Source organism: Rhynchophorus ferrugineus, unplaced genomic scaffold (genome assembly GCF_030347505.1).
Source record: "Rhynchophorus ferrugineus isolate W39M unplaced genomic scaffold, kcgeb_rfMv2 rfM7, whole genome shotgun sequence".
NCBI classification, from domain to species: domain Eukaryota; kingdom Metazoa; phylum Arthropoda; class Insecta; order Coleoptera; family Curculionidae; genus Rhynchophorus; species Rhynchophorus ferrugineus.
The window spans coordinates 1,131,606-1,155,754 of record NW_027472586.1 but is presented as its reverse complement, the minus strand read 5'-3'; the positions used below and the strand labels follow the sequence as shown (position 1 = coordinate 1,155,754).

Genomic DNA, 24,149 nt, shown 5'->3' with positions numbered 1-24,149 from the left:
AAAAAAACGAAAAATAAAACGAACTGAAACTACAATTAAGCATATATTATTCCATGTAATGCGGTCGGGGAGTAGAGAATAAAATACATCATAATAACGCCCCCAAACCTACTATAATAATATATACACAGGGTTACGGTACACGACTTTTCCTATAAAATATAACGTAGTTAAATAATGTCCAAATGCATCTATACTTTAACATAAAGTATATGTACAGGGTGTCTATTAAAAAGGTTGATTTTTTGGCGTCGCCAAACGACTGAACGTCTCTCTTCTAAATAACTAACTGATCTAATCGGTCGAGAAAAAAAAAAAGGGGGGGGGGGCGAAACGACCCGATATCAACAACAACTATTAAATTATATAAAAATATAGCTAGTTCCTCAATTTAGATTAACGGTTTAAACATTACAGCTTCTGATAAATACTTTTTTTTTTCGAAGTGTTCCAACGTAAGATAAGAAACGTGGATTAATATAATATACAGGATCGATGGGTGCGGATTATGCAACCGGTCGCGCGATCTAACGCGAGACCGTTGCATCCGCCTTGGATCATATGTGTATGGGCACGTGGAGTAGCAACTGGGACCTGTCGGAGAACACCTCGTCGCACATCTCGCACTTGAAGAGGCTGGTGGTGTTGCCGGCGTGACGCATCGACAACTCGGCAAGTTCGTGAAGCGCGCTCGGATCCATGATCTCCTGCTTGATGTTGATCAGGTGATGACTGTCTTTATCTACATGCGAGTCGACGACTTCTGACGCCGGCACGTGTTCGTCATTGGCCGATAGCTCTTGGAGATGTTCGTCGTCGGTTATATTGTGCTCCGCTGGATGCAAAAACAGGAAAAAACGTTTAAAATAAACATCACTCAAAATTTGAGGGCGACATACAGTGGAAACCGAAGTTCTCTTCCTTAATGTACACAGATACTGGCTGCATGTCTGGCAGAATCGATTCGGGCTCATTCTGACTCTCGCTGTTACGCTTCACTTTCGATATGATCATACCCTCCTTGATTATCCTGACTTTGCTCCCTGAAAAAAAACCGTATTGAAAACCATCATCCAACTCCCGCGAAATCGGTCCTAATCATACCGGGTCCTATGACATTACGGGAACTCCGAGTACTATTCCGTCTGGTTCTCACCTCGACGATACCAACAGGCACCGGGACATTCTCTGTTTCGACGGTCTGTTCGGCCGCAACCTCGGGCGTGTGCTCGACGATCTGTAAAGGTAACCCGGGATTACCGTAAAACGCATCAAGGAAAAAATCCCACTCAAACAATCAATCTCACGCACCTCTTCAGTCTCGATGGTTCCGTTGGTGGCTAGCTCCTCCCCGGCTTCCTTGAGCAGATTCTCCACCGCCTGAGTAGTCTGGTCATCCGATGGGAAGGTGGCGATCGGGTACTTTTCGGGGTTCAACACGTGGTAACTGACGTTCTTCGTCCTGGGCCGTATCCTCTCTCCTGTGGCCGAAAGAAAAACATCGTCTGTTTTAAGGTGACGCGTCAGACTCGGACAGCAAGTTTCGACTTACCGGTGGAGGACTTGATCTCGGCCGGCTGCGTCCTGGTAACCAGCGTCCTCGTCCTGTGGCGTATCCGGCCGTCCTCGCCAGCTTCCATCGGCACCCTAGTCTTCTGGGTGTGGATCATCTTGGGCCGGGAGGGCATCGGGGCCGAGTCGTTCTTTCCTTTCTTCGGCTTGGTCTTCGAGGTCGGCGACTTGGGCAACGCGATGCTCTCGAAACTGTCCACCGGGCCGCTGTTGTAAATGTCCGACATCGTCTCGCTGATACTGTCGCCGAAACAATAACGTTAAACAATCAAGAGATTAAAGAATATAAACAGAGTTGTTTGGAAAAATAGGTAAGTGAATTGGGCCCGGAAGCAGATAAAGACTACTCGCTATGGAAAACAACTCGGGAGATTGAAAAGACTGAATATTAGAGTACCGCCTATTAAAAATGATCGAAATAAATGGCGCAACGATGAAAAAGCTGAATTATTCAACCAAATGCTATAGAAGCTACAATAGATATATAACTTCTGTTTATCAGCCTGATGTAACTGTGACCTCTCCAATAGAAGTTGCCACAGAAATTGACAACAACCTCAATCCTAAAAAAGATCCTGGAATTAATGATATTTCACCTGGGTTATTGAAAAAGCAGCCACAAAAAGCAATAATCATCTTGACATATGTATTCAGTGTCTGTGTGACGCTGAATAATTGCACTTAAAAACCTAACAAACCACCAGAACAAGTTGGATCTTACAGGACTATTTCACTGCTACCTGCGACATCAAAATTATTTGAGAAATTGCTGTTAAAACATATTAAATAATTTATAGAAATATAAGATTCACCATCCGACAAGAAAAAAATATTGCTCTGCAATATTCCTGGACGTCTGACAAGTTCTAATGTAAGATTCTTATCTAACCTAATGTAAGATGTTCTAATGTAACACATATCTAATGTAAGATGTAATTAATTCGTCACGCACCTAGTTTTCGGAGAACTAGACGGCTTTCTGGAGAACACCCTCTTCGACCTCTTCCGCCTCTCCCTCTCCTCTTCCGAGTCGGTGGTGTTGGGGTTCTGCGCGTTCATCTGATCGTTCATGTAGGACTCCTCGGGATGTGAGGACGTCATGAGTTCCAGTTCGTGAGGTTTCAATTTCCTCCTTGCGGAAAAACAAGCCATCACCTACTAAACGCACCTTAAGCCGCTGATCACTCACCTGCGCTTGTATTTCCTCGGTCCTATCTGGGGCTGGCGCTTCATCGCCGTGTTCAGGTCGCAGTGATGTATCAAGTGCAGGATCAGGTCTTGGGAGGTGGCGAACATGTCGGAACAGACGGTGCAACAGTAGGGCGTCATACTGTGGGAATATTTCGGATCGGGTCCGGAATGGTGGGACCTGAAATAAGAACGCAGACGGTGGATGTTGGATCGAAAAAGTACCTATCGGCGGGGCTAACTGACCTTATGTGTTCCCTAAGCACCACTCTCTGATTGAAAGCCCTCGGACATACCGCGCAGGCGTACGGTTTCTCGCCGGTGTGTATCCTCTCGTGTTTTCTCAAGGTACCACCGTCGGCAAAAGCTTTCCAACAAAACCGACAACCGTACGGTCTTTCGCCTAAAACACAAGCGAATCATCAGAGACCTATGATTAAAAAAAAACATCAATATCAATACCGGTATGTATCCTAATGTGAATCTGCTGCGAACTTCTGGAGCCGAACGTTTTCCCGCACTCCCGACAGGGAAACTGACGTCCCGACACGCTACTGTGACTGTGCCGATGGTTCATCAGGCTCCTTCCGTCGGGGAAGTCTTCTCCACACACATCACATGTCACGACTTTATTCCTGAAATACAGCGTCGATTACATAAAAATTCTGCAATTTAGGGGATCGAATTTATGGTAAGCGTTCACTCCAGATCAGAAAATCTTAAGAATCAATTAAATGAAATATATTAGACCTATAAATTAATTCTGAAGTATTTATAACAAATTGTGTAGCTGAATATTAAATCACACCGAGTATTTTTGTAACCAACTTGTTAAAGCCTCATTTTTCAATGTGTCATTTCATCGAAGTGCGAACAAAAAAAACAGCTAGCTTTAAAAAAACTAGCCGAAATTAAAATCAGTCAAGGAAGCGTTGAAGGCGCTTGGATGGTACATATTATAGCAGCCCTGACTCTCCAGACCTTGCCCCGTCCGACTATCAAGTTATCAATGGGACACTCGCTTGCGGTACTTCAGTAATTTCGAAGAGGTCAGAAAATGGCTCGATGAATAGTTTTGATCAAAGGACGCTCAGTTTTATAAGGATGGTATCCTTAAATTGCCTGAAAGATGAGCAAGGTGTATAGAACCAAATGGCCAATACCCTGAATAAACAAACTTTTCCGTTTTCTTGACACATATGTAGTTTATTTCGGAAAATAAAAAACCGGTAATGACTTTACAGTACACCGGGAAACTAAAACAGTAGATTTATTTAACAAGGAAAATACTTAATTTCTCCAAACACTGGTGACCTTTTCTTAAATTTGACCAAAACTGAAGTTAAGAGTCGCTGGCCTAGACATTTCCTCATTTACTTTTTGCCTTTGTCTGACTTCGAACATTTGTTCAATTCCAAAGATTAATTCAGCTGATATAGAATGAATCAGTTTATCGAAGCAATTAAAATGACCTCAAATTATATATAAAATTCTTATGGTGAATTAAAACGAAAAAAAAAAAGAACATACCTGTGAGATAACATGTGACGCTTGAGCCTAGCCTTGTTGTGGAAAGTCTTGGAACACTTTGAACAGGCGAAACTCTTTTCCTGCAAATCGAACGACGTCAATACCAACACAACAGTGCCACCCTACCGTTTCGACAACGTACCTTCGAGTGCTCCCAGGAATGTTTCAGCAACGTCCTTTGATCCTTACAGGTCCTGCCGCAGAGAGAACAGGTGTGAGGCGGTAAATTTTTATGGGCGGTCTGGACGTGATTGCCCAGGGCCCGTTCGTCGAGACAAATCTCGCCGCAGATCATGCAGCGGTACTCCGATCCGCGGGCGTGTATTTCCGCATGGGCCAGCAGGTCGAGGGCCTCGGGGAAGCACTCGCCGCACACGTTGCACATATGACCGTAGTCGTGGTGCTCGTTGACGTACTCCTCCTTGATGTGTATCCTTTGGTGTCGCTTCAGGTTGTCCTGGCGGTGAAAGGAGAGGCCGCAGGTCGGGCAGTAGAACGTGCCGTACTTGGTCTCCTCGGAATCAGAATAGTCCTCGTCTTCGTCGTCGTCCAGGTCTTCCATCCCGCCGTGTTTGGTTCGGGTGTGCTCCTGAAACCATTCGTGAGGATCAGTTAAGGTTGCGAAACGAACTCCGTACGTACGTTGCCCGTTTTCGTTAAATCCATGTCGGTGCCGCGCGCGACTTTGACGCTGTCACCTGAACGTGAAAGGTGTTCGGAAAAAAAACAACAACAAAAAGCACCAACCTGCATCACCGCGACGTCCCAGAACATCTCGCCGCATTTTTGGCACTCGAACGGGCTGTCGCCGCCGTGGATCCTCGCGTGTGACGCCAGAGCCTTCTCTCTCGCGAATCCCACGCCGCAGTGCTGGCACACGAACGGTTTCTTCGGATCGGTCACCTGGTACCGGATCTCCTCCGGTCCCGACGCGCTGATGAACTCGATCTTCGGATCCAGCTCTTCCATGATCTTGTCGTCCGTCGATTCTATACGTCAAATTACAAATACATCTCGGTTTCGTCGTTCGAGATCTCGTGAACGCCAGATTCACGTAGGACATTACCAGAGATAAGAACAATGTTAAATCGCGAACGGATTTGGTCCTTCTTGTTCCAGAAAAGTCAGACTGTATCCTGCTTTCATTATTAACACCCGTAAATCGTGCATTCCTAGTACAATCACCAGCAATTGCAGTTCAGGGCGTAAAATGACCAAAGGCGTTGTTGAGATGTAATTATATTTATTTATATTTAAGAAAATTATTTAATTTTAAGTTTAGGAAAATTATAATGTTTTTTCTTGTGTATAGTTTGGGGGTCTAATAAATTGACAATTTAACTGTTTCTGTAATATTTGTGACATGGGATAAGAATTTTGACTTGAGACAATATAAAATTTGTATCGAAGGTAAAGCTAGACTAAGATAATAGGCTTGTTGTCAAATGTCCCAGATAATTTTTTCAAAAAAATATAAAATTCCCTATATATGACACAATTCATACAATTTGGCAACACCGCGAGCTTAATTATACATTTCTTATATAGTTTAATGATTGAGTCCGAACTTTAAATTATAAGGCCAAAGGCTAGTTATGAATTATCACAATATCTCGTAAACACAATAAAAACTGATCCTGTCACATGACTTTTCGTAATAGTAAATTGTTCTTACCTGGTATAAGTGAACTTTCAAAGGAGAAAATTATAAAATGACCGCAATCCAGTGTTGGGCACCGAATCTTAAACCATCATCACAAATTTTAATAATACTCACCACCTTCTGTTGTGAACATATCATACTCCTCCTTGATGATCCGTTTTTTCTTCTTTTTGGAGAAGTTTTTCAGCTTTTTCCTCGCTTTATCGAAACCTTGCTCATCCAAAGACAAATCATCATCTAGATCAAGAGACTCATAAAAATAAACATTCACAAACTGAAGTTACACTCTTACCTTCCACCTGTTCAGATTCGGGAATATAGGCGTGACTCTTAAGGTGGTTCAGTAGGTCGGTTTTTCGCATATAGCGAACACCACATAGATTGCAGCCATGAGGACGATCGGACTGATGTGCTACCATGTGGTTCATCAGGTTGGCTTTCTTCCGAAATCTCCTGCTGCAAAAATCGCACGGATATGGCCTGGCAGCTGTGTATTCGTCCTGGTCAGTTGGTAAAGGGATATCTTCATCTTCCACAGGTTGACCATCAATGGTTCCCACTGCCTCCTCTGACCCTATGATGATTTCCTCTGGACAACCCTCATCTGTTTAACAAAAACATTAATACCAAATAGTTACCAAGCACTGTAACTCTTATACCCCACTGATCAGTGATTATTTCCTCTGTTACCTCCATAAGTTCAGCTTGACTGTATGCTGCATCTTGATCAGAGTGCATGACTAACATGTTATCTTCTGTAACACCACTAATATTTAACATCAAAACTTAAAAAATATCTCAGTTCTTACCTGTCAAATACATAAGGCCACCGTCTGTCTGGTCATCTTCTAAGGAAACTTCCTGAACAGATCCACTATTATCTTGAACAACCTTAAAAACTGTTATTAAGACACAAAGCCACAGCACAATCTAATTGATCCTACCTCTTCCTCAACCACACCCACACCATGAACTAAATCACCATCCTGCACTGTTTCGACATACGTTTCCTGCTGCACATCACCAATAAACTCCTCTGATTGTGAAGGTATAATCTCATTTTCCATGGTGATTACTTCTTCTGATTGTACCACAGAAGAATCATCCCACGTTAAATTGAAGGAATCTTCCATTTTAGTTGATTTTATTCTATGGTCCAATCAACATATTTATACAGAATACATTTTACCTAAATTAATTAAAAAAAACATGAAAAACATACAGATATAATAATTTGAAAACTTATATAACGTATAATTTTTCAACGTAAATTTATTACAAGATTAATTCTGAATATTTAAATGACCCTAAATATCATAATTTGGTTTTAAAAGGACAAAGATTCGCATTGCTAGAGGACATTTAAAAGTATTGATTTTTTTGAGTTAAAGTGGACGGTTGGACCGGCATATTTAATGCACAGCTCTAAGTTTTCTGGACGCCTGTGAAAGGCAATTGATGAGCGAATTCAATGATTTTCTGAGTAAAAAAGGCATCAGGAATGTAAGGTTACAGGCAAAAGACTTTGACAAGTGAGGTTATGCAGAGTTGAGGTTACCGACGTTTTGATTTTGGAAAAAACGTAAACAAAAAAGTATATTCCCATTCCGAAAGATTGATCGAAATTATCTAAAACAGGTCGGACGCGATTGGCCGCGGCACGACGTAAACCCACTATTACGTATGATACCGTCCATTACACACAGTTGAAAAGGAAAGAAAGGAAAATTTTAATTACATCACAAGCAAATATTTGAATTATTGACATTGGTCGGGCGTTATTCGATTTCTTACGTCATTAAATTATAAACAACGAAAAACGATAAAATATAACACTTACCGCAATATTATTACAATAAAAATAATAAAACCTAACCAAGTTCTGGCGAAGCTTAGCGTCAACCTCTGCTTTGTGTAGGCAAATGGCTGCTCGCGCTTGACATCCTTATTCGTCGACACATACTTCCGTAAAACGTAATTTTCCTTACGGTAAGTTTTCCTGGATCATTGCTATCGCGATAAAAACCCATAAAATGGAAATTAATTTTTATAACCTTTTTCTAGCTTAAAAATACGGAAAATATAGGTTAACTAGCAAAATAACCTAGAAAATCGTCAGTGAAACAGCCGCCAAAAACCGTTGCCATTTTTAGGTTGGCTACTTGTTCCGGTCGGGCGGCAAATTCAAATAGACGTGCGCGAGAGTTTTTAAAAATCGGAACAGGGAATGATACTATCACCGTTTTAATATGAGTACCTTCAAGGGAAAAATCGATGAAATCCCGGGAATTAGCGTAGACTGTTTTCTGCCAAACAATTATGACTCTAAAGCATTTTTCCTTTCGCATTTTCATTCCGACCATACACGTGGATTATATGAGGATGGGGCAGACTTCATTATTAAAAAGAACTTGCCGTTATATACAAGTGCTTTAACGAAAGAGATCATAAAACGGAAAAATCCGGTGTTGGCAGAGCAAGTCAAGGAAATGGATATAAAGCATCCGAATTCAGTGACGGTGGGGGGCATCATTCTGTCGGTTACGCTCATTCCAGCCGGGCATTGTCCAGGTTCGGTGATGTTCTTGTTCGAGACGAAGGCGTCTAGGATTCTCTACACGGGCGATTACAGAATTGGAGTTAGCGATGTGAGGAAATTTCGTTCTTTTTACGACAGTCTGGGCAACGTGAAGAAAATTGACAAAATATATCTGGACACAACATTTTTCTTGGATTCTTACCCCATGTTTCCAACTAGATCGGAGAGTATGTCGGTTATAAGCAAGTTGATAACGGAATGGACGTCTCGCGACGAAAACAACGTCATCGTCTTGCAACTGAGCGCCAATTACGGCTATGAGTGCCTATTCAAAGACATCTACGCCATGTGCAAAATGAAAATCTACATAGACGAGCAGAATCTCGAGCTTTACTCACTAATACCGGAGCTAGACGGTTGTTTCGCCATAGATCGTCACGATGCTCGGATATTTTGCAAGAACGTTCCGTTTCCGATAGCTCAACGTCACATCCGGTTCATCAAACCATCGGCCTTCCGATGGACAAACTCTGAGAAAAAAGCCACGTCACTCAAAAATGACAACGAAGGGGAAACGTACTATGTATGTTACTCAACACACGCGTCATACGAGGAGGGTTTGGCCTTCATAAATTGCCTCAAACCACAACAGATACACGTATGCGTGGAGAGAGAAAACCCAGTTGAGAATCTCCATATAAAACAACTGATCCATCAAGCTCTGTCAGCGGCAACACGCACTAACGAGGCAAAACGAATAAAATTATTTAACGTGAAAAGCCAAAACTCAATTTATCCCATATCTAAATCCTAAATCTTTCCATACGTAAAAAATACAGGAATATTAGTGATATTATATATATAGCCATTCCTGAAATATATACCTAAGTATTAATAGACGGTAGTTTTACTACTACTTCCCAAACACACAATCTTCCATGTCTAAACTTTTAAATCTTGGCTCCTCCGCCAATATTAATATTAAATTACATCAAGCAAGCCTTGAGGTAACCGATTCTTATCTCCCCACCTTGTCAAAAATAAATAAATAATTTGTACCCATTTAAATGAATGAAACGACACTCATCAACACATTTTTATTATTAAAATCTTATTATTTTAGGTTTAAATTTGAGTTCCTTTGCCAATAACTAGTTATTTTTATATCACCTACCACAAAAATAAATAATTTACTTTTATGCAATTTTAATATATAACTAGAACTCAATATCTTATTTTTAAAAATAGGCTTCTCCGCCAATATTACCTTTTTTTTATTACATCAAACATGCCTTGAGATAACAAATGATTTTTGTCATCTAAAAATAAACGACTCTATTGATCACTAATTTTTATTGGTAATAAAATTAATATAACAATACTCATAACCACCTGGTGAACATATAACCTATAAGTTGGTAAAACTGGAAACACCAAGACTAGTTGATTTTTATTACTTCCCAGCTCTTATATCACAATATCTTAAAGGAAAAACAGCATAATAAAATAGTAAATAATAAAAAAGCGTATAGGAAACATCTTTCCAAGGATAGACTGATCGGAAAACATCTCAAAACAATACTATCACATTGTCGTTAATAAACTAAAAGAAAATCATGTTTAAGTACTTAAGGCAAGGGGCTCGAGATTGTGAAACATACTTTAGAAGTAAAATAAATGTCCTAATTTCCTAAGTCTACAAGTTGCACTGTAAATATAATTTATCACTATCAAAAAACAGGACATGCTCAAAATATTTGGCTGTGATTGAAATACTATAACCATATAATATAGAATTGTTGATTAGAAGGACACTTAAGGCGTTGATAAATTTTAAGTAGGTTTGTCTGGAAAATCTAACTTATACGAGTACGTTTGGCAACGTCGAAATATTACTTTGGCCTACTGTGACCTGCAAGTGAGATCGGCAAATAGGCACCTTGATTTTACAAACAAACCATTTTATCCATTTATCGGTATCACTTATCTTATGTTTTAATGACAGACATCAAATGTGTATAAATATAATGGAAATGTGTGAAGAATCATAGTATAGTTCCTGATTTCCTGAAGTACTGCTTCGAAATGTGCATAAGCCTCCTATATGTTATCTAAACATCATCACCTAGATAGTGTTCACTGATACGGAGTCCTTGGGTTTACATTAATCATTTCACTGGTACTAAAAACACAAGAACTAGTGATTATTTCAAACATTGGTACAAACCTTTACCCTCTTCCGCATTTAATGTGAATCAGCAACAGTGCTATACCTAAAACCAAGCATACAACACCAACCACAATATAAGCTATGCCCAAAAATGGATTTTTTCCACCCAACAGAGAGGTGGTACTCAGTATCATTTGTTTTCTGCCATCAAAGGTACTAACATCATAATCTGTACAAAAAAAAAACAAGCATTAATCAGTACCACAATTAGAAATACAGCGCATTACTTACTGTATTCTACAGTCAGAATATATGTTCCTTTTTTTAACCCATTTGCATAGGACTGTTCGCTGTGGTTCAACCTTCTGTATAATTTCCTAAAATTAGGCAAAGCTGCTGTACGCATCCATACAATAAAGTCCTCATTCTGGAAGCCATTATTGTGCTCATTCTTCAAATCTAATTTATATATGGGCTTCTTCCAAGCCTTAGGTTTTTCAAAACCTTTGAAAGCTTCTGTTAGATTGCCTGGCGGGTTTCGGAACTTGATATTTTTATCTGAGTCCCAGGCTATACCGGTGTTTAAAAGGGGGACATCCTCCCAATTACCCCCGTTGTTTCTTGTAGATAATTTCAAAACATCTGGGGATGAGAAAGAACATACAAATTGTAACTACGATGATTAAATGAAAATTACCATTAAACATTGAGTTTGCTATAGCCCCACAAGGAGCTATAGGTGCTTTTGTCTTGTTTTCATATACAAAGTAGTCAAATGGCATACAGTCATGAGATGGTTCGGCATAAAGATTACCTAACAGCTGATTATCGTCTCTAGATTTAACATACCTCCTATGATTTTGATAGAAATTTGTCAAACCATAGTACATAAACACATTGCCCTGCAAGTTAAAGTTAGCATAAGATATTGTGACTAACTAGATTGAAATAAATACCTGGAAATCTTCCTTCAATTCTATCTCCTCTCTACAGAAACATTCAATATTTTCAGGATTTGATGCGTTTTTTATTACATCTAAACATGTCCAATCTTTCACCACCCAGTCTCCACGACTACTATTCCATTCTGTTTCCTTACAGTCAGTATAATCCAAAACAAACTCTTTCACTTCATCGGAGAAATACAACAAACCAATCCCAACTGGGATGAATGCTATTCCAATGACGAAAAATGTGGGTAAAACCGTTCCAGCGGTAAGAATAGGCTGCCAGGCGGGTAACTTCTGCTGTTTAAACGCGCTATCTACAACAAATAATCCATTTTAATAGCCCTAATATCCTAACAATTTTACTGTAGTAAAATATCAATAAAACGATGACATTTGGGTGCGCCTTCTATCTTCCATTCAAGAATTATTTAATTAGCCGTTCTTACCAGAAGGTTTTTTGGTAGTTCCACTACTAGCTGCATCACCAGAAAGTGACATAACTGTTAATTTAATTCAGATATTCTTCCAGCAAACTTTTAACTTTAATTAAATTGTTTACGTTCCAAGATGTTAATCCATACTCGGAAGTGTCAAAATTCGAATAAAATGTCAATGTCAATCTGCTCTGATTTCCCGGTAATGAATTATGATTTATTTTTATTAGCTCAAAAAAACTGCTTACATTATTCAACAATATAATGAAAAATTATGTTTATTTATGAACTATAACGTGTTAGTTATAAACGATGAATTTTAATGGAACATTGTGTTTAAAGAGTTGCCGAAAAATTAGTGTATGTGTAGTTACATAATGAATAAGTTAGATATAAGATTTAAAAACTAAAAATAAATAAATTGGATTAATTAAAAATATCTTGAATCGAATTGATCTCAAGTTAATATAACTAGATTAGCAATCGAACAATATCGTCTTATTTAAATCAAAATTGTTACTGCTGTCCGTTTACATAATTTATACAATAATGGAAAATAAATCAGAAACTTACAATGCAGAATTAAGTTTTCCGTTATCTCCTCCATGATCAGTTAGCACCGACTACCATGGGAGGTCCGGACAAAGCCGTATTAGAAAAATATTTACGCGATCTGCCTCGATATTGTTGATAAAAATTTAGCGCAAGCATGTTAATTGAAAGCATGATTCTTGCCATCTCGGTATAGTCGCGGACCGCGGGAAACAAAACAACATCGATTACCATAGACTGCTCCGTTCTTGACGAGAACGGTCGGATTAGAATTAGAATTCGCCCGTCTTAAATCGGGCCCATTGAGATTGCAATTGTTTCGGATTCTCAAGGCCCACTTTCGGTTGGCAGGTCTCGAAAAGGAGGCCCGGTCTGACATTCGCGCGACCTTGACATAATAACCGTTTTTTATGTCATCTAAATTATGTATGTACGTCGATTGTATCCCGTAATTAGTCGTTCTGCATAGGTTTGATGGTCTGGCTGAAATGCCATTGTCCAGTGTAATTATGAGGAAGCTTACATTTTACCTTTCTGTCTGGTTTAGGAACATTGTCTCTAAATAAAATTATTGGTGATACGATTTAATCTTCATTAATGAAACAAAGTGAATGCAAAAGAGATGAGGTAATGAGAGGAAGGGAAACACTCACACACTGAACATCCACTGGAACCGCGGCTACAGCCGGATCGGCAGCTCATGTTGCACCACAACGGAACCAGAGCACCGTGCCCCGTTCAGCAATCGACAATACTGAACTGTTTCAGCCTTGAGGAGTGGATTATTCGACAAAACACTGATCACTCGATTTACCGATACGGCTCCAATTATGCTCGTGTGGTGTATCAACAATTCATGAGACTCGGTCGATGCTGTATATATACGCGAGAGAATAGTAAGGAGGGCATCGATATGAATTCGTTATCAGTCGTACGGTTTATCTTCGTCAATTTCGGGATTAGCGTTAAAGTAAATTGCTTTTAAATCACTCTAAGGTTCCGATAATATGAAGGATTAAAATGCCGACGCACTGTATCACAACGTTTTCGGTTTCGAATCAACCAAACTACGTTTAAAAACTATTCCTATGAGGATTCGTGTTACTAAACTAAATCATCATCACTGTCTCCAAAAGAAATGCCCTTTAACGTGTAGAAATCATCATGATGGATTGACATCGCACCGAGTATTGATGATGCCATCAATTAAATGGAATTATGTACCATTTCATCATTCAAAACCTCCATTAATTCCTTGTCAAGTCACTAACAAGAAACTTGTTCTAATAAAACCGCATAATATTTACAAATAACTTTAGTACAGGTCACTTTCGCGAAGTTTTAACCACTTGAATAACGCGCCAAACATTCCTCTTGTCCGAGAATGTGTCACAGCATCTGGAATGGCAGATATGGACGTAGATAATCATCAGGCCTAACTTTTCAAGGTGATACACTGATTATAGCGACCCTCCAACTTTTCGATACCAATTTGTAGTACGATTTGTCCTTTGCTTCAAAATAGGCCTCAGTTTCGGCGATCACCTTTTCATTCGACGAAAATTTCTTAACTGATGGTCCTTCCTTTTTCAAGGTAGTCAATGAAAAGTATTCCATGCGCATCCCAAAATACAGACGCCATAAACTTGCTAGCCGACTGTTGCGTTTTTCCACGCTTTGGAGCGGGTTCATCGTGTGTAGTCTACTCGGATGACCGTTGATTGGACTTCGGAGTGAAATAGTGGAGCCATGCTTCATCCATTGTCAAATATCGATGCAAATACTCGGATTTATTACGCTTGATCATCTTCAAACACTTCGCCGAATCATCAAATCGTCGTTGTTTTTGGTCAAAAGTGAGCTCGCGCGGCAACCACTTTGCACAGAGTTTTCTCATACCCAAATATTCGTGAATGAATTTAGGGTCATTCAAATACATTTTGTGGATATTTAAATATTTTCGTCGGTAACAACCTCTTTTGGCCGTTCACTGCGTTCGCCGTCTTTGGTGCTCATTTCACCATGACTAACTTTAGCATATCAATCATTGATGGTTGATTTTCCGGGGGCATTGTCCGGAAACTCGGTATCAAGACAAGTTTTTGCTCCAACTGCATTATTTCCCTTCAAAAAGCAATATTTTATCAACACGTGAAATTCCTTTTTATCCAATTTTTTCATAATAACAAAAGTTGCTTCACTCAAAATGTTATAATTCACAAACTAATTATCCGACAGTTGTCAAATTTATACACGCATCTTTTGAGGGTAAGGGCTAACTAACAAATATATGAATTTAATTCTAGTAGCGCTATCTATGTGTCAGGTCGAGGTCGACGAATTGACCTGTTATATCTACTAGTTTCTTAAAAAACCTGCTGTTATGCCACGTGTTATATCGCTTTAACTTTCTAATGTTATTGGAATCAGTTCACTTCGAATAAGTTTTAAGGTATATTGTATCATTTCCTTCAGCTAAAGCTGTTTTGCACATTTAGCCAAGTTTTAATCAAGTTCGCGATACTGATTCCAATTTTCTTATAAGTGACGCATCACAGTTTGATACCGGACTAATTTCTGAAGACGTCGAACAAGATTTATCCAGAGAACGTCGTCGAAATTGATTATAAAGACACCAAGTTTGTACCACTTTTTATACCGCCATAGAAACACTTGTAATATATAAAGTAAAATATATATATAAAAAAATCAAAGCTATTCTAATCCTACATCCGACTCCGAGAGCCAAAACCGGTCCCGTTTCATTCCTTATTGTCTTTGTCGTCCTCCTTTCCGTCTAACTCCTTCAGGTTGTCCTCCAGCCTGCTCTTCTCCCGCTGCAGTTGCTCCTTGATCTTCTGCCGGTTCTCCGTCTCGATACGTTTCCGGATCTGTGTGAGTAGCTCGTTGGTCTGGCGCCGGATGTACTCGTTCTCGAACGCCTGTCCGCGTTTCTTGAACGCGTCATCGTCCAGCCCGTAGAACCCCTGTTCGCTTGACCGGCTCGGTCTGGATATCCTCCATATGTTTGTCAGCATCGTTCCGGTCCTGATCGTGGATTTTGACATGGCTTATCAAAAAAATAATGACAAACTATGCGAATATAAAAAGCCGTCATTATTATTAATGTAAATATTGCGAATGGCGACACAGCGCCATCTATCCATAGGGCATCCGAACATTTATAATGTACTTCCTTCGCCATCTGTCGACAGACTTAGGTACAACGTCAGTACTAGGGGTGTCCAAAGCATCCACATTTTTATATTCCAAGATTAATTTGTATCCCAAGGATGACAAATTTTAGAAAATTTTCCGCATACGTTTCTTATATAATAATTCATTTTATGCCATTGAAATATATTTTACTATTGTGTCGGTTTAAGTAATCGCAAAACAATGAAAATCACAAGAATTTAACAGTGAATGGGATAGTAATATAATAATAATTAAACAACCAATTTGTGTTTATTTTTAAGTAATACAATGCAAAGTGTATTTTCTAGAATTGAGTGTATTTTTATTTATAGTTCTTGGCGGCTTACTTTTTCTTAACAAATCGTAATGAATTATCACAAACCTTCTTTTGAGACAAATGATATTCGTCGAAAATAACAATACAGAAAAAAACAATACAGGTCATGAAAATTTATAATGCAACGTTGCCGCACTAAATTTAAGTTTTTCTTTATGTTGACTCTGGCAACAAAATAATGTATATGAAATAATCAAACAAATATAACCTTATAAAATATAATTTATTTTAACATTGTAGTACTACTGATGCATATTTGTTGAAGAATTTAAACTACAGTTAATTAAACAGCCACATTAGAGTAATGTTAATCAGTAAAATAAGAAAGAAAAAATATTCCGAGGTTTAGAGAGATTTTACGTTTTTATCAATTAAATTTGGCAATACACTTGACGGTGTTGATGACGTGCATTGGCTGTTTTAGTGGAAGAATTACACGTCACATATTCAAGATACTAAAAGTTCTAAAGCTAATTAACATAATATTTCTTATTGTTTTGCTTTAAAATACATATACTTGAGAATTTTACCGACTTTCTAGTTTTTGCTGCCATTTGTATTTAAATAATTATGTATTGATGAAAATTGAAAACCCTTCTAAGACAATTTTGTAAAGTATTGTAGCAAAAGTGTTTCTATTTAATTATCTTCACCTAGAAACGTGGATTCCTTTGTTCGAACAAAAACAACATTTTCCTCAACATTATTTTTATTTTAACAGATTCGTAACAATTTGGCGTATAAATAAACAGATGAATGGGGAAGAACAGAAACAATAAATAAGGCACAATGTCTAGTCTCTCATGAGGTTGACACGTATGTACAGATGAGCTTCAAGACGCGCTTCTTCTTTTAAATACGCATCAACACTGGGACAACATACCTCAACATGATACAATAGAGACAGTTTAACATTAACGTTGTAACGAGTTAAGGAATATTGGCCCAGTGTTGGGGTACCTTTAAATTCGTTCGTGAAAGGTTAGTTAATAGTAGGCTGTTTAACCGCTTCACCTCCCAATGGGGAATTCCTGGAGGTACTCCACCACGGTTCGATGACGGTTCTCTTTGGCCACGTCCCTGGGAGAAGCGCCGTCTTGGTTGATGAGGTTGGGGTCGGCACCAGCGCAGACTAGTTGCTTGCAAACAGAAAGATTTCCGGAGAAGGCGGCTGCGTGGAGTGCGCTTTCACCATTCTATCAAAATAAGAAAACTAGCATTAATTTCAATTAGGATCCTATAAAACACTACTGACCTCCAACAGTCCTAAGCACGGCCTGTACTTCAGGATTTCCGTTATGACTGCTGAGTGTCCTTTGTGAGCGGCTTTGAATAGGGCTGTGGCACCATCCTAGTTATCGTAAATGCGTAAAGGGGAACTTGGAGGTGGTCTATTAAGATTTACTTACATTCCTGGGCGTATCTACGGACGCTCCAGCTTTGAGCAACAGACCGACGAGATGGTCGTGACCCATTTGTGCGGCTATCCATAACGGAGTTACCCCATCGGTCCGCCTTAGGTCGGGTTCGGCTCCGTGTGCAAGAAGATATATCACGATCTTGTAGTGTCCGTTCTGGGCGGCTATAAATAATGGGGTGGCTTTATCCTGCGGTTTTAACAACACACGTTAGAGGGCGTTGTCGATATGGAGCATTGAGCTGAACCTACCTTCATTTTAGCGTTTATATTGGCGCCTCTGGTCACCAGCTCCTTGACTATGTCCATATATCCGCACTGACAGGCGACAAACAACGGGCTACCACCATCCTGCAACAGTTTTCGTGACAAATCACTCAATATGATGCCACCTTCTGACGTTTCTAAATATAACCTAACAGTCCTAACCTCTAAATAATAGGTGTCAAAATTTCACGATTCATTCAGTTGATAACAAGTTTAAGAGTTACGATAATTTTAGTGATTCTCAAGGGAATGTTCCATAGAATGAACTAATAATTTAATGATATATTAATGAATGGGTATATATCACTCTCGCATACTGATATACTGATAATTAAAGTTGAAGAAAATTTGTTTGGATAGTTAAGCGCAAGACTCATTCAGACATTCATATACAAGTTCAAAACGTGGTATATGCCAGCATAGGTCATCGGACAGATTATTTAACTCGTTCTCGAATGGGAATATATAAAAGGCAGAGACGGTGGGAACAAATTACGAACTCCCACGATTAACGTGAGAGTAGTCGGTCTTATAAAGCATAAAAGATTGCATGCGCCTTAGTGTTGCATCTCCAGTGATGATAAATAAACATTTTCTGTAAATAATTACAGAATATGATGAAATTATCCGTAAATATTCGTAATATATAGACTTAACGATGTTTTGTGACTATATTTACAGTAGGCTATGATTAGAATACTTTTTCTTGTTTTAGGGCCCTCTCGAGTTTAAGAAACATATAATTCGTCATTTTCTTATTAGTAAACAAGTTTGACATTTATTATTTGAGGTTAGAGTGTCTCGTTATGACATTTCCTCCATTAAACATCAAATTTGTAGTCCGTTCAATAAAACAGAGAATTTACGTCACGCAAATTTATGACGTCGCAATGTTGCCGTATCAACGCTAACTTTTAGTTAATTTTGGTTCTCACATAATAAAATTCTAATTTAAATAGCAACGAAACAAAAATAATGGTACCACATAATTTATTCTTACATTATAGTACATTTAGTACATATATTACACAATAATTTGTAGGTTAAAGTTTATATAATGAACTTTTTGAGGTAGAGTTCTAGCCTGAATTTCTAGGCCTTGGCATTTTAAATTAGAGTAATCACAAATATTAAGTTTTCGAAATATACAAAAATATATAAAAAAACTAATGTTTTAAATAATTTTGCAATCATTTGACAACCGAGCAAATTTTATATTACATGTTCGGACATTAAAATGAGATAAAATACTGTCTGACCATTTTATCTCATTTTAACCAGAATAAAACGAGAAGGAAAAATATTGTGTGATTTTAAAACGAATATACAATATGTGATAGACAGTACAATTGACATCTTGACGACGTGAGTTTATTGTTATTTTTTCTAATTTTAGTTTTTTCTAAAGCTATCTGAATATTAGTAATGATAAAGCAGCTCTTAGTATATTACAGCTTTTATTTAATATTAGGTACCACTCTGAGTTTCCACAATTTTAATAAAAAATTGATTGAAGAAGAACATTAATTGTTTCATTCATTCTCAGTAGGCCATATTACTTAAAAACTCAATTTTCCTAGGACTCATATTAGAGGTTAGAATGTCTTGTTATGACGTCAGTCAGAAAGGAGCAGTATCTCTTTATAGCATAGAGCTGTCAGTTTTCATATATAAATCGTTTTGACAATACACTAGTGTCAAACATTTAGGTTAGGTTTTTTAATAAACTCAATTTTGTTCTTTTTCATTACCACATATTTCGTCTCTTTGGATAGTATACTAACAGCGTAGATTATCATGTACTTTTTAGTAATTCAAATAGGTGGACTGAATGTTTACCTGGCTGGGTGTGTCAACATATGCGCCATTGTCGAGCAGAAACCGTACAATATCCAGGTATCCTCCTTGGGCGGCGAAAAACAACGGGGTTGTTCCGGTCTGTGGAAAGAGCAATGCCAGTTTGAATTAGCGTGAAACCATTGAGCGATCTACTCACGATCCTTTTGGCTGACGGATCGGCTCCTTGCTCGATCAGTTCCTTGACACAGTCGAAGTGACCGTTGGCCGATGCTAGAATCAGTGGCGTAGTACCTTCCTGGAAACAAAAGACGATACATGACGTTTGACGCTTTTAACCGCGATAGTCGTCCTAACCTTATCTTTAGAATCGACGTGAACCTTTCCACTATCCAATATCCGTGTTAATAGCGGGAGATTTCCGTTCAATGCTGCTAGATGCAGCTGAGCATCGGACAGCGATTCTTTCTGGAAAACAAACGAACAATTTAACCTCGAATTAGAATAAATCATTTTCAACATATATGTCATCACTCGCGAACGTCATTAGTTTCTGTTATGCAGGACATTTGGTGCAGTTTAAAATAGAAAGTCGTTCTAATATATGTTTTATGGCCAAGGTAACGCGGAAATAACAACCACTCATTTCGTCCTGTTCGTATCTGATGTCGAAACAGTAATTATCGTCGATGTAGAATCGTCAGTTTCAGTCATATATCAACGAATTTATTAACTACAGTTAAATATTTGTTCTCAGTAAGCCATGATATTTTTTCGATATAACTCCCGCCAATAAAAACATTTATTATCGACAAATTCGTGTCGTGAAATTCGAAATATACACGGAATTATGAAATTATCTGTTAATAGACTGCGGGCAAACATGATTTTTAAATAATCTAGATACGATATGTATTTTTGGACTCGTATTATAAGTTAGAATTATTTTGTTTTGACGTTTCGTTCATGTCAAACGACCGGGTTATTTTTTTTAACGTTTCAAACAATGGGGCTGTTTATTTTTTCAGTGCCTTCCCGATTTACATATATTTAACAAATAAACGTACTTAACGCTTATTGGGCAGATAATTATGTTAAATTAGTTATTTATAAGTCGAAATTTATAAATTGCAATAATCTAGGGGCGATGTGTACTTTAGAAACATTCCATGAAGTAGAACTATTTGGTTTTGACGTTTGATTCATGTCAAACGTTCGAATTGTTTGTTTTAGAACAATTGGAATCATGTTTATTTTTCCATAGCCCACCCGATTGGCCTATCTTTCTCGAAATTATTATTAGCGCCAAATTAGTTGATCCTGAAGCAGAATTTAGAAACTGGTAAACTTTCCTTTGAATCATTTTCTATCCGGTTGGACGTAAAACAATTTCTTTAGCGGAACGGAAATGTAAACAGCACTTTCTCGCCGCTGCTCGCTCTAGATAATAAATTAACAACCGATTCGCAATTAAAATCGGAAGTCATTCTCTAATAATAGTTCCGTACAAGCTACGGCTACTTGTTGATTATGGTAATATACAGAAAAAAAAACAAATGAACGCACGCACGTCTGACGGTAACACGAATAATGCGATTCGCACGTCTGAAAATGCGACCGAATGGAACGACGAAGCCAACTCTATAAACATGAGTCGAATGCTGTCAAATCAATAATATTACCTGATTGAGTCGTTGAGGCTCCAAATTAGTCATCATTTCATTTTGATTTCGACCAATCAATATGGAAACCAGGAAAAAATCGATTAAATTTCCTTGTTAACACCCAAAATAAATGCAACAAATATTAACCAGTATTCCAAAAGATATTATTTTCGACTCGAACCATGGCTACCTTGATTAGTTGTCATGTCGAAAACGATAAAACGAAGTAGCTATTAAATTTAGGACAGGAATATAGATAAATGGGTCTCTAAAAATAACCAATTTAAGCAATAAGCGATCGGCTATATGATATATCAAACAGTGACGTAAATGCGAAACCTATTTTTTAAGTTAATACTGTTTATTTTCGAAGGTGATCGTAAATTACCTCAGACGTGTATAGGAAAATTTTAATTACAATAATGTTCCGAATAAACAATTACAAATACGTATCGGTTTGTATTATGTGTATGAGTAAAATAACGATGAGCCGTTTGTTCGACTTACTTTTAATGACATCTCTCGACACGGTGACCCAACTGTCCCGGACTCAGCACTTGGGCATTTCGACGTTCGCTTTCCTGCAGCAAAACTTGACAAGTGATGCGGGTCGCAATTCACATGGTTATTACATAAATATCGTCCACTAACGTAGCGAACAAGACGCGCAACTCTCACGTCGATGGTGTGAATGGAAAACCCGAATTTAATGGAAGAAACTCCGTGAGATGCGTCTTGCACTTGCGGTATACTCCGGACCAGTCAGTCGATACCCTGACCCGCGCGTTTTAAACCAATCACCGAGCCAAGCGCTGCTCTCACTCTCGCGACCGTCGCTCTTCTATTCACCTTTCCTCCAATTTCACACGAATAGTAACGGTACACCATCAAATATTACACAATCTTGTTCGTCAAGGTTTGTATCTTTTTTTCCTCTTACCTGTAATTAAAAAACAATTCAGAGCTTACCGTATCGAGGGTATAGATAACCAAACATTCAGGCATCATAATGTTTCAACAACTTAAAATATACGACTATTATAGTATTAGTTTAATATAACTGTCGCAGTAATTTTGCGGGTTTATAAAGGTAATTAATTCAAAATTTACCAACAATTTAATTTTTTTATTGAAAAAATTATATTTTTAACATAATATAGGCAACTAATAAACGACCTAGATAATATTTGTTGTGACATCTGTTGAAACAGCGTGGAAGCAATATCGATCGCTCTGTCAACAGTCAAAAAGGAACCTAATTGTCTCTCCAAACACTCTTTTTAGCGTTTTCGTAGAATCTGCTAGGTCCTCGTGTTTTCGCTCATACAAAAAGGTAAGATTTTGTTGAAATTATTGCGAATTAATGGTTATTATCAGTGTTATTTTTTTAGATACACACAATGGAAAACGACGCCGGTGAACTCGTTGACTTGTACTGCCCCAGAAAATGGTATGTATATTTATAACCTCACAAACACGTGTAATTATTGATACTGTTAGTAAATTAATGAAGTTGCCATGATTTACGGAGTTGTAATGTTGAGAACGTTATTTTGTTTATCTTTTGTTATGAATATTTTATAGCTTTATTTTGTTTTCAATATTCAGCATGTTAGATAATTTTTGATACTAATTGTGACTGTTCTATTTTAGTTCGGCCTCAAACAGAATTATCCACGCCAAAGACCATGCTTCGATTCAAATCAGCATCGCCGAGGTAGACCCAGCCACCGGCAGGATGACTGATACCTCAAAGAACTATGCCCTCTGTGGAGCCATTCGTCGTATGGGTGAATCCGATGACTGCATTGTAAGATTAACCAAGAAGGATGGCATTCTCGCTAAGTACGTGTCGAGTTATTATTGTATTGTGTTGAATTGGTATATTGCATATACTTTGTTTTTTTTTTAATGCATTCTTGCTGTGAAAATCTTATTTTTATTGTTTTTTTTTATTTGTTTCAGGAACTTCTAATAAGGATATTTTTTAATTTACCGGAGTAGTTCATTTTTTTATGTATTATTACTGGTGTTAAATAAATCTTACAATAAGTTATTTTTAAGTAATGCCTGTGTTTCATTCTAACCTATAAACGCCAACGTCTGCTAGGTTCCTTTCGAACCGCCTCGGTAGATTGACGTTCAGTCTTGCACGGTGCTGCGCTCTGGCCGGTTGTTGTCCGAACTGCGAATTTCAAACAGCAGGCAGTCAATTTTCTGTATGCAAAAACAAAAGTTTAAACAAAAACATGGCGGAAGGTAGTGATAGTGCTAGAACGAATAGTGAAAGTAGCCCGAATTTAATGACATCCGACCAGAATTCGGATTCTCAGGCCAACAATTTAAATCAAAACGGTGAGTTTGACGAGACCTAACCTTAATCTCCACCGCATAATGGCCAGTGTTGTGTGTGACAGATGGTTATTTTTCACGGTTTATATTGTTGTTTGTTTATTATTTGCGTTATCGTGCCGTTTGTCTGTGTCGTTTCCACACGTCGCGTTAGATAAATGCCGATATTCCTTTTAAAAACTCGTGCCAGATGTTGCAGTTAAAAAGGTTAAGGATTTTTTTGTTATGAGTCATTTTTCTTGGATACGATAAAAACCTATGAGACAAATCGTTAAACGTTATTTTTTCCGATGTCTTAACGTAAAATCACCTGTAACAAAGAATAGGGCAATACCTTTAAACGGGGTACAAGCCAATGTTTTAACAACGATTTTATAGAATCAACAGGCTGTTTGTAGATACAAGGAACGTTCAACAAGTACTCAGTCCAACGTGGTATCCATAATGTAGTATCGTTCAGGTTCTTTTTGTGTTGCTAAATCTGTTGTGTATGTCGAAAGTATCACTGTTAAATTGATT

The 24,149-nt window shown here is 38.1% G+C and overlaps 6 protein-coding genes across 28 annotated transcripts in view; 3 read left to right on the top strand and 3 right to left on the bottom strand.

The window, feature by feature from the left end:
- Positions 1-30: 30 nt before the first annotated feature.
- On the bottom strand, positions 31-8,109 carry LOC143199875 (uncharacterized). Of its 4 annotated transcripts, none has more exons than XM_076409993.1 (18): positions 7,794-8,109; positions 6,898-7,142; positions 6,763-6,844; positions 6,613-6,708; positions 6,246-6,557; positions 6,068-6,190; positions 5,038-5,279; positions 4,433-4,879; positions 4,291-4,370; positions 3,223-3,395; positions 3,007-3,163; positions 2,762-2,941; positions 2,525-2,704; positions 1,553-1,812; positions 1,312-1,505; positions 1,105-1,237; positions 900-1,043; positions 31-835 (listed from the first exon to the last, which is right to left on the bottom strand). In XM_076409993.1, exons 2-18 carry the CDS (start codon positions 7,084-7,086, stop codon positions 558-560), a joined length of 3,270 nt encoding a protein of 1,089 aa, XP_076266108.1. In that variant the 5' UTR covers positions 7,087-7,142; positions 7,794-8,109; the 3' UTR covers positions 31-557. The 4 variants fall into 4 exon arrangements, with proteins under 4 accessions (XP_076266108.1, XP_076266110.1, XP_076266109.1 ...); XM_076409995.1 differs by having other exon boundaries at positions 1,312-1,481; XM_076409994.1 differs by having other exon boundaries at positions 2,525-2,701.
- On the top strand, positions 7,813-9,389 carry Snm1 (DNA cross-link repair protein snm1). The gene is made up of 2 exons (XM_076409997.1): positions 7,813-7,942; positions 8,018-9,389. The coding sequence occupies exon 2, from the start codon at positions 8,203-8,205 to the stop codon at positions 9,304-9,306; it is 1,104 nt and encodes a 367-aa protein (XP_076266112.1). The 5' UTR covers positions 7,813-7,942; positions 8,018-8,202; the 3' UTR covers positions 9,307-9,389.
- Positions 9,390-9,830: 441 nt separating this feature from the next.
- On the bottom strand, positions 9,831-13,442 carry CDC50 (cell cycle control protein 50A). 4 transcript variants are annotated; one of them, XR_013006629.1, is made up of 7 exons: positions 12,059-12,231; positions 11,619-11,926; positions 11,360-11,564; positions 10,954-11,304; positions 10,726-10,891; positions 10,154-10,674; positions 9,831-10,095 (listed from the first exon to the last, which is right to left on the bottom strand). XR_013006629.1 is itself a non-coding variant. In XM_076410425.1 (6 exons), exons 1-6 carry the CDS (start codon positions 13,298-13,300, stop codon positions 10,629-10,631), a joined length of 1,125 nt encoding a protein of 374 aa, XP_076266540.1. In that variant the 5' UTR covers positions 13,301-13,442; the 3' UTR covers positions 9,831-10,628. The 4 variants fall into 4 exon arrangements, 3 of the variants coding, with proteins under 3 accessions (XP_076266540.1, XP_076266541.1, XP_076266539.1); XM_076410425.1 differs by lacking the exon at positions 12,059-12,231 and adding an exon at positions 13,252-13,442 and having other exon boundaries at positions 9,831-10,674; XM_076410426.1 differs by lacking the exon at positions 12,059-12,231 and adding an exon at positions 12,620-12,750 and having other exon boundaries at positions 9,831-10,674.
- Positions 13,443-16,824: 3,382 nt separating this feature from the next.
- On the bottom strand, positions 16,825-22,059 carry LOC143200101 (uncharacterized). Of its 2 annotated transcripts, none has more exons than XM_076410422.1 (8): positions 21,786-22,059; positions 19,972-20,082; positions 19,814-19,912; positions 19,657-19,755; positions 17,803-17,901; positions 17,543-17,740; positions 17,389-17,484; positions 16,825-17,329 (listed from the first exon to the last, which is right to left on the bottom strand). In XM_076410422.1, the coding sequence occupies exons 1-8, from the start codon at positions 21,795-21,797 to the stop codon at positions 17,144-17,146; spliced, it is 900 nt and encodes a 299-aa protein (XP_076266537.1). In that variant the 5' UTR covers positions 21,798-22,059; the 3' UTR covers positions 16,825-17,143. The 2 variants fall into 2 exon arrangements, with proteins under 2 accessions (XP_076266537.1, XP_076266535.1); XM_076410420.1 differs by lacking the exon at positions 21,786-22,059 and adding an exon at positions 21,297-21,416.
- Positions 22,060-22,109: 50 nt separating this feature from the next.
- RpS21 (Ribosomal protein S21) lies at positions 22,110-23,345 on the top strand. Its single transcript, XM_076410423.1, has 5 exons — positions 22,110-22,194; positions 22,490-22,611; positions 22,670-22,728; positions 22,932-23,123; positions 23,244-23,345. The coding sequence occupies exons 3-5, from the start codon at positions 22,679-22,681 to the stop codon at positions 23,251-23,253; spliced, it is 252 nt and encodes an 83-aa protein (XP_076266538.1). The 5' UTR covers positions 22,110-22,194; positions 22,490-22,611; positions 22,670-22,678; the 3' UTR covers positions 23,254-23,345.
- A 98-nt stretch (positions 23,346-23,443) lies between these two features.
- The window catches only part of LOC143200095 (phosphatase and actin regulator 2), an 82,767-nt gene continuing 82,061 nt past the window's right edge, over positions 23,444-24,149 (top strand). For 4 of the 16 annotated variants that reach the window (XM_076410384.1, XM_076410382.1, XM_076410380.1 and 1 more), the window contains exon 1: positions 23,446-23,633. In XM_076410384.1, the coding sequence (XP_076266499.1) occupies positions 23,528-23,633 (106 nt within the window). In that variant the 5' untranslated portion in view covers positions 23,446-23,527. Of the gene's footprint in view, positions 23,634-23,695; positions 23,838-24,149 lie in introns of those variants that run through there. The other 12 variants (XM_076410385.1, XM_076410397.1, XM_076410392.1 and 9 more) reach the window with 7 other exon arrangements.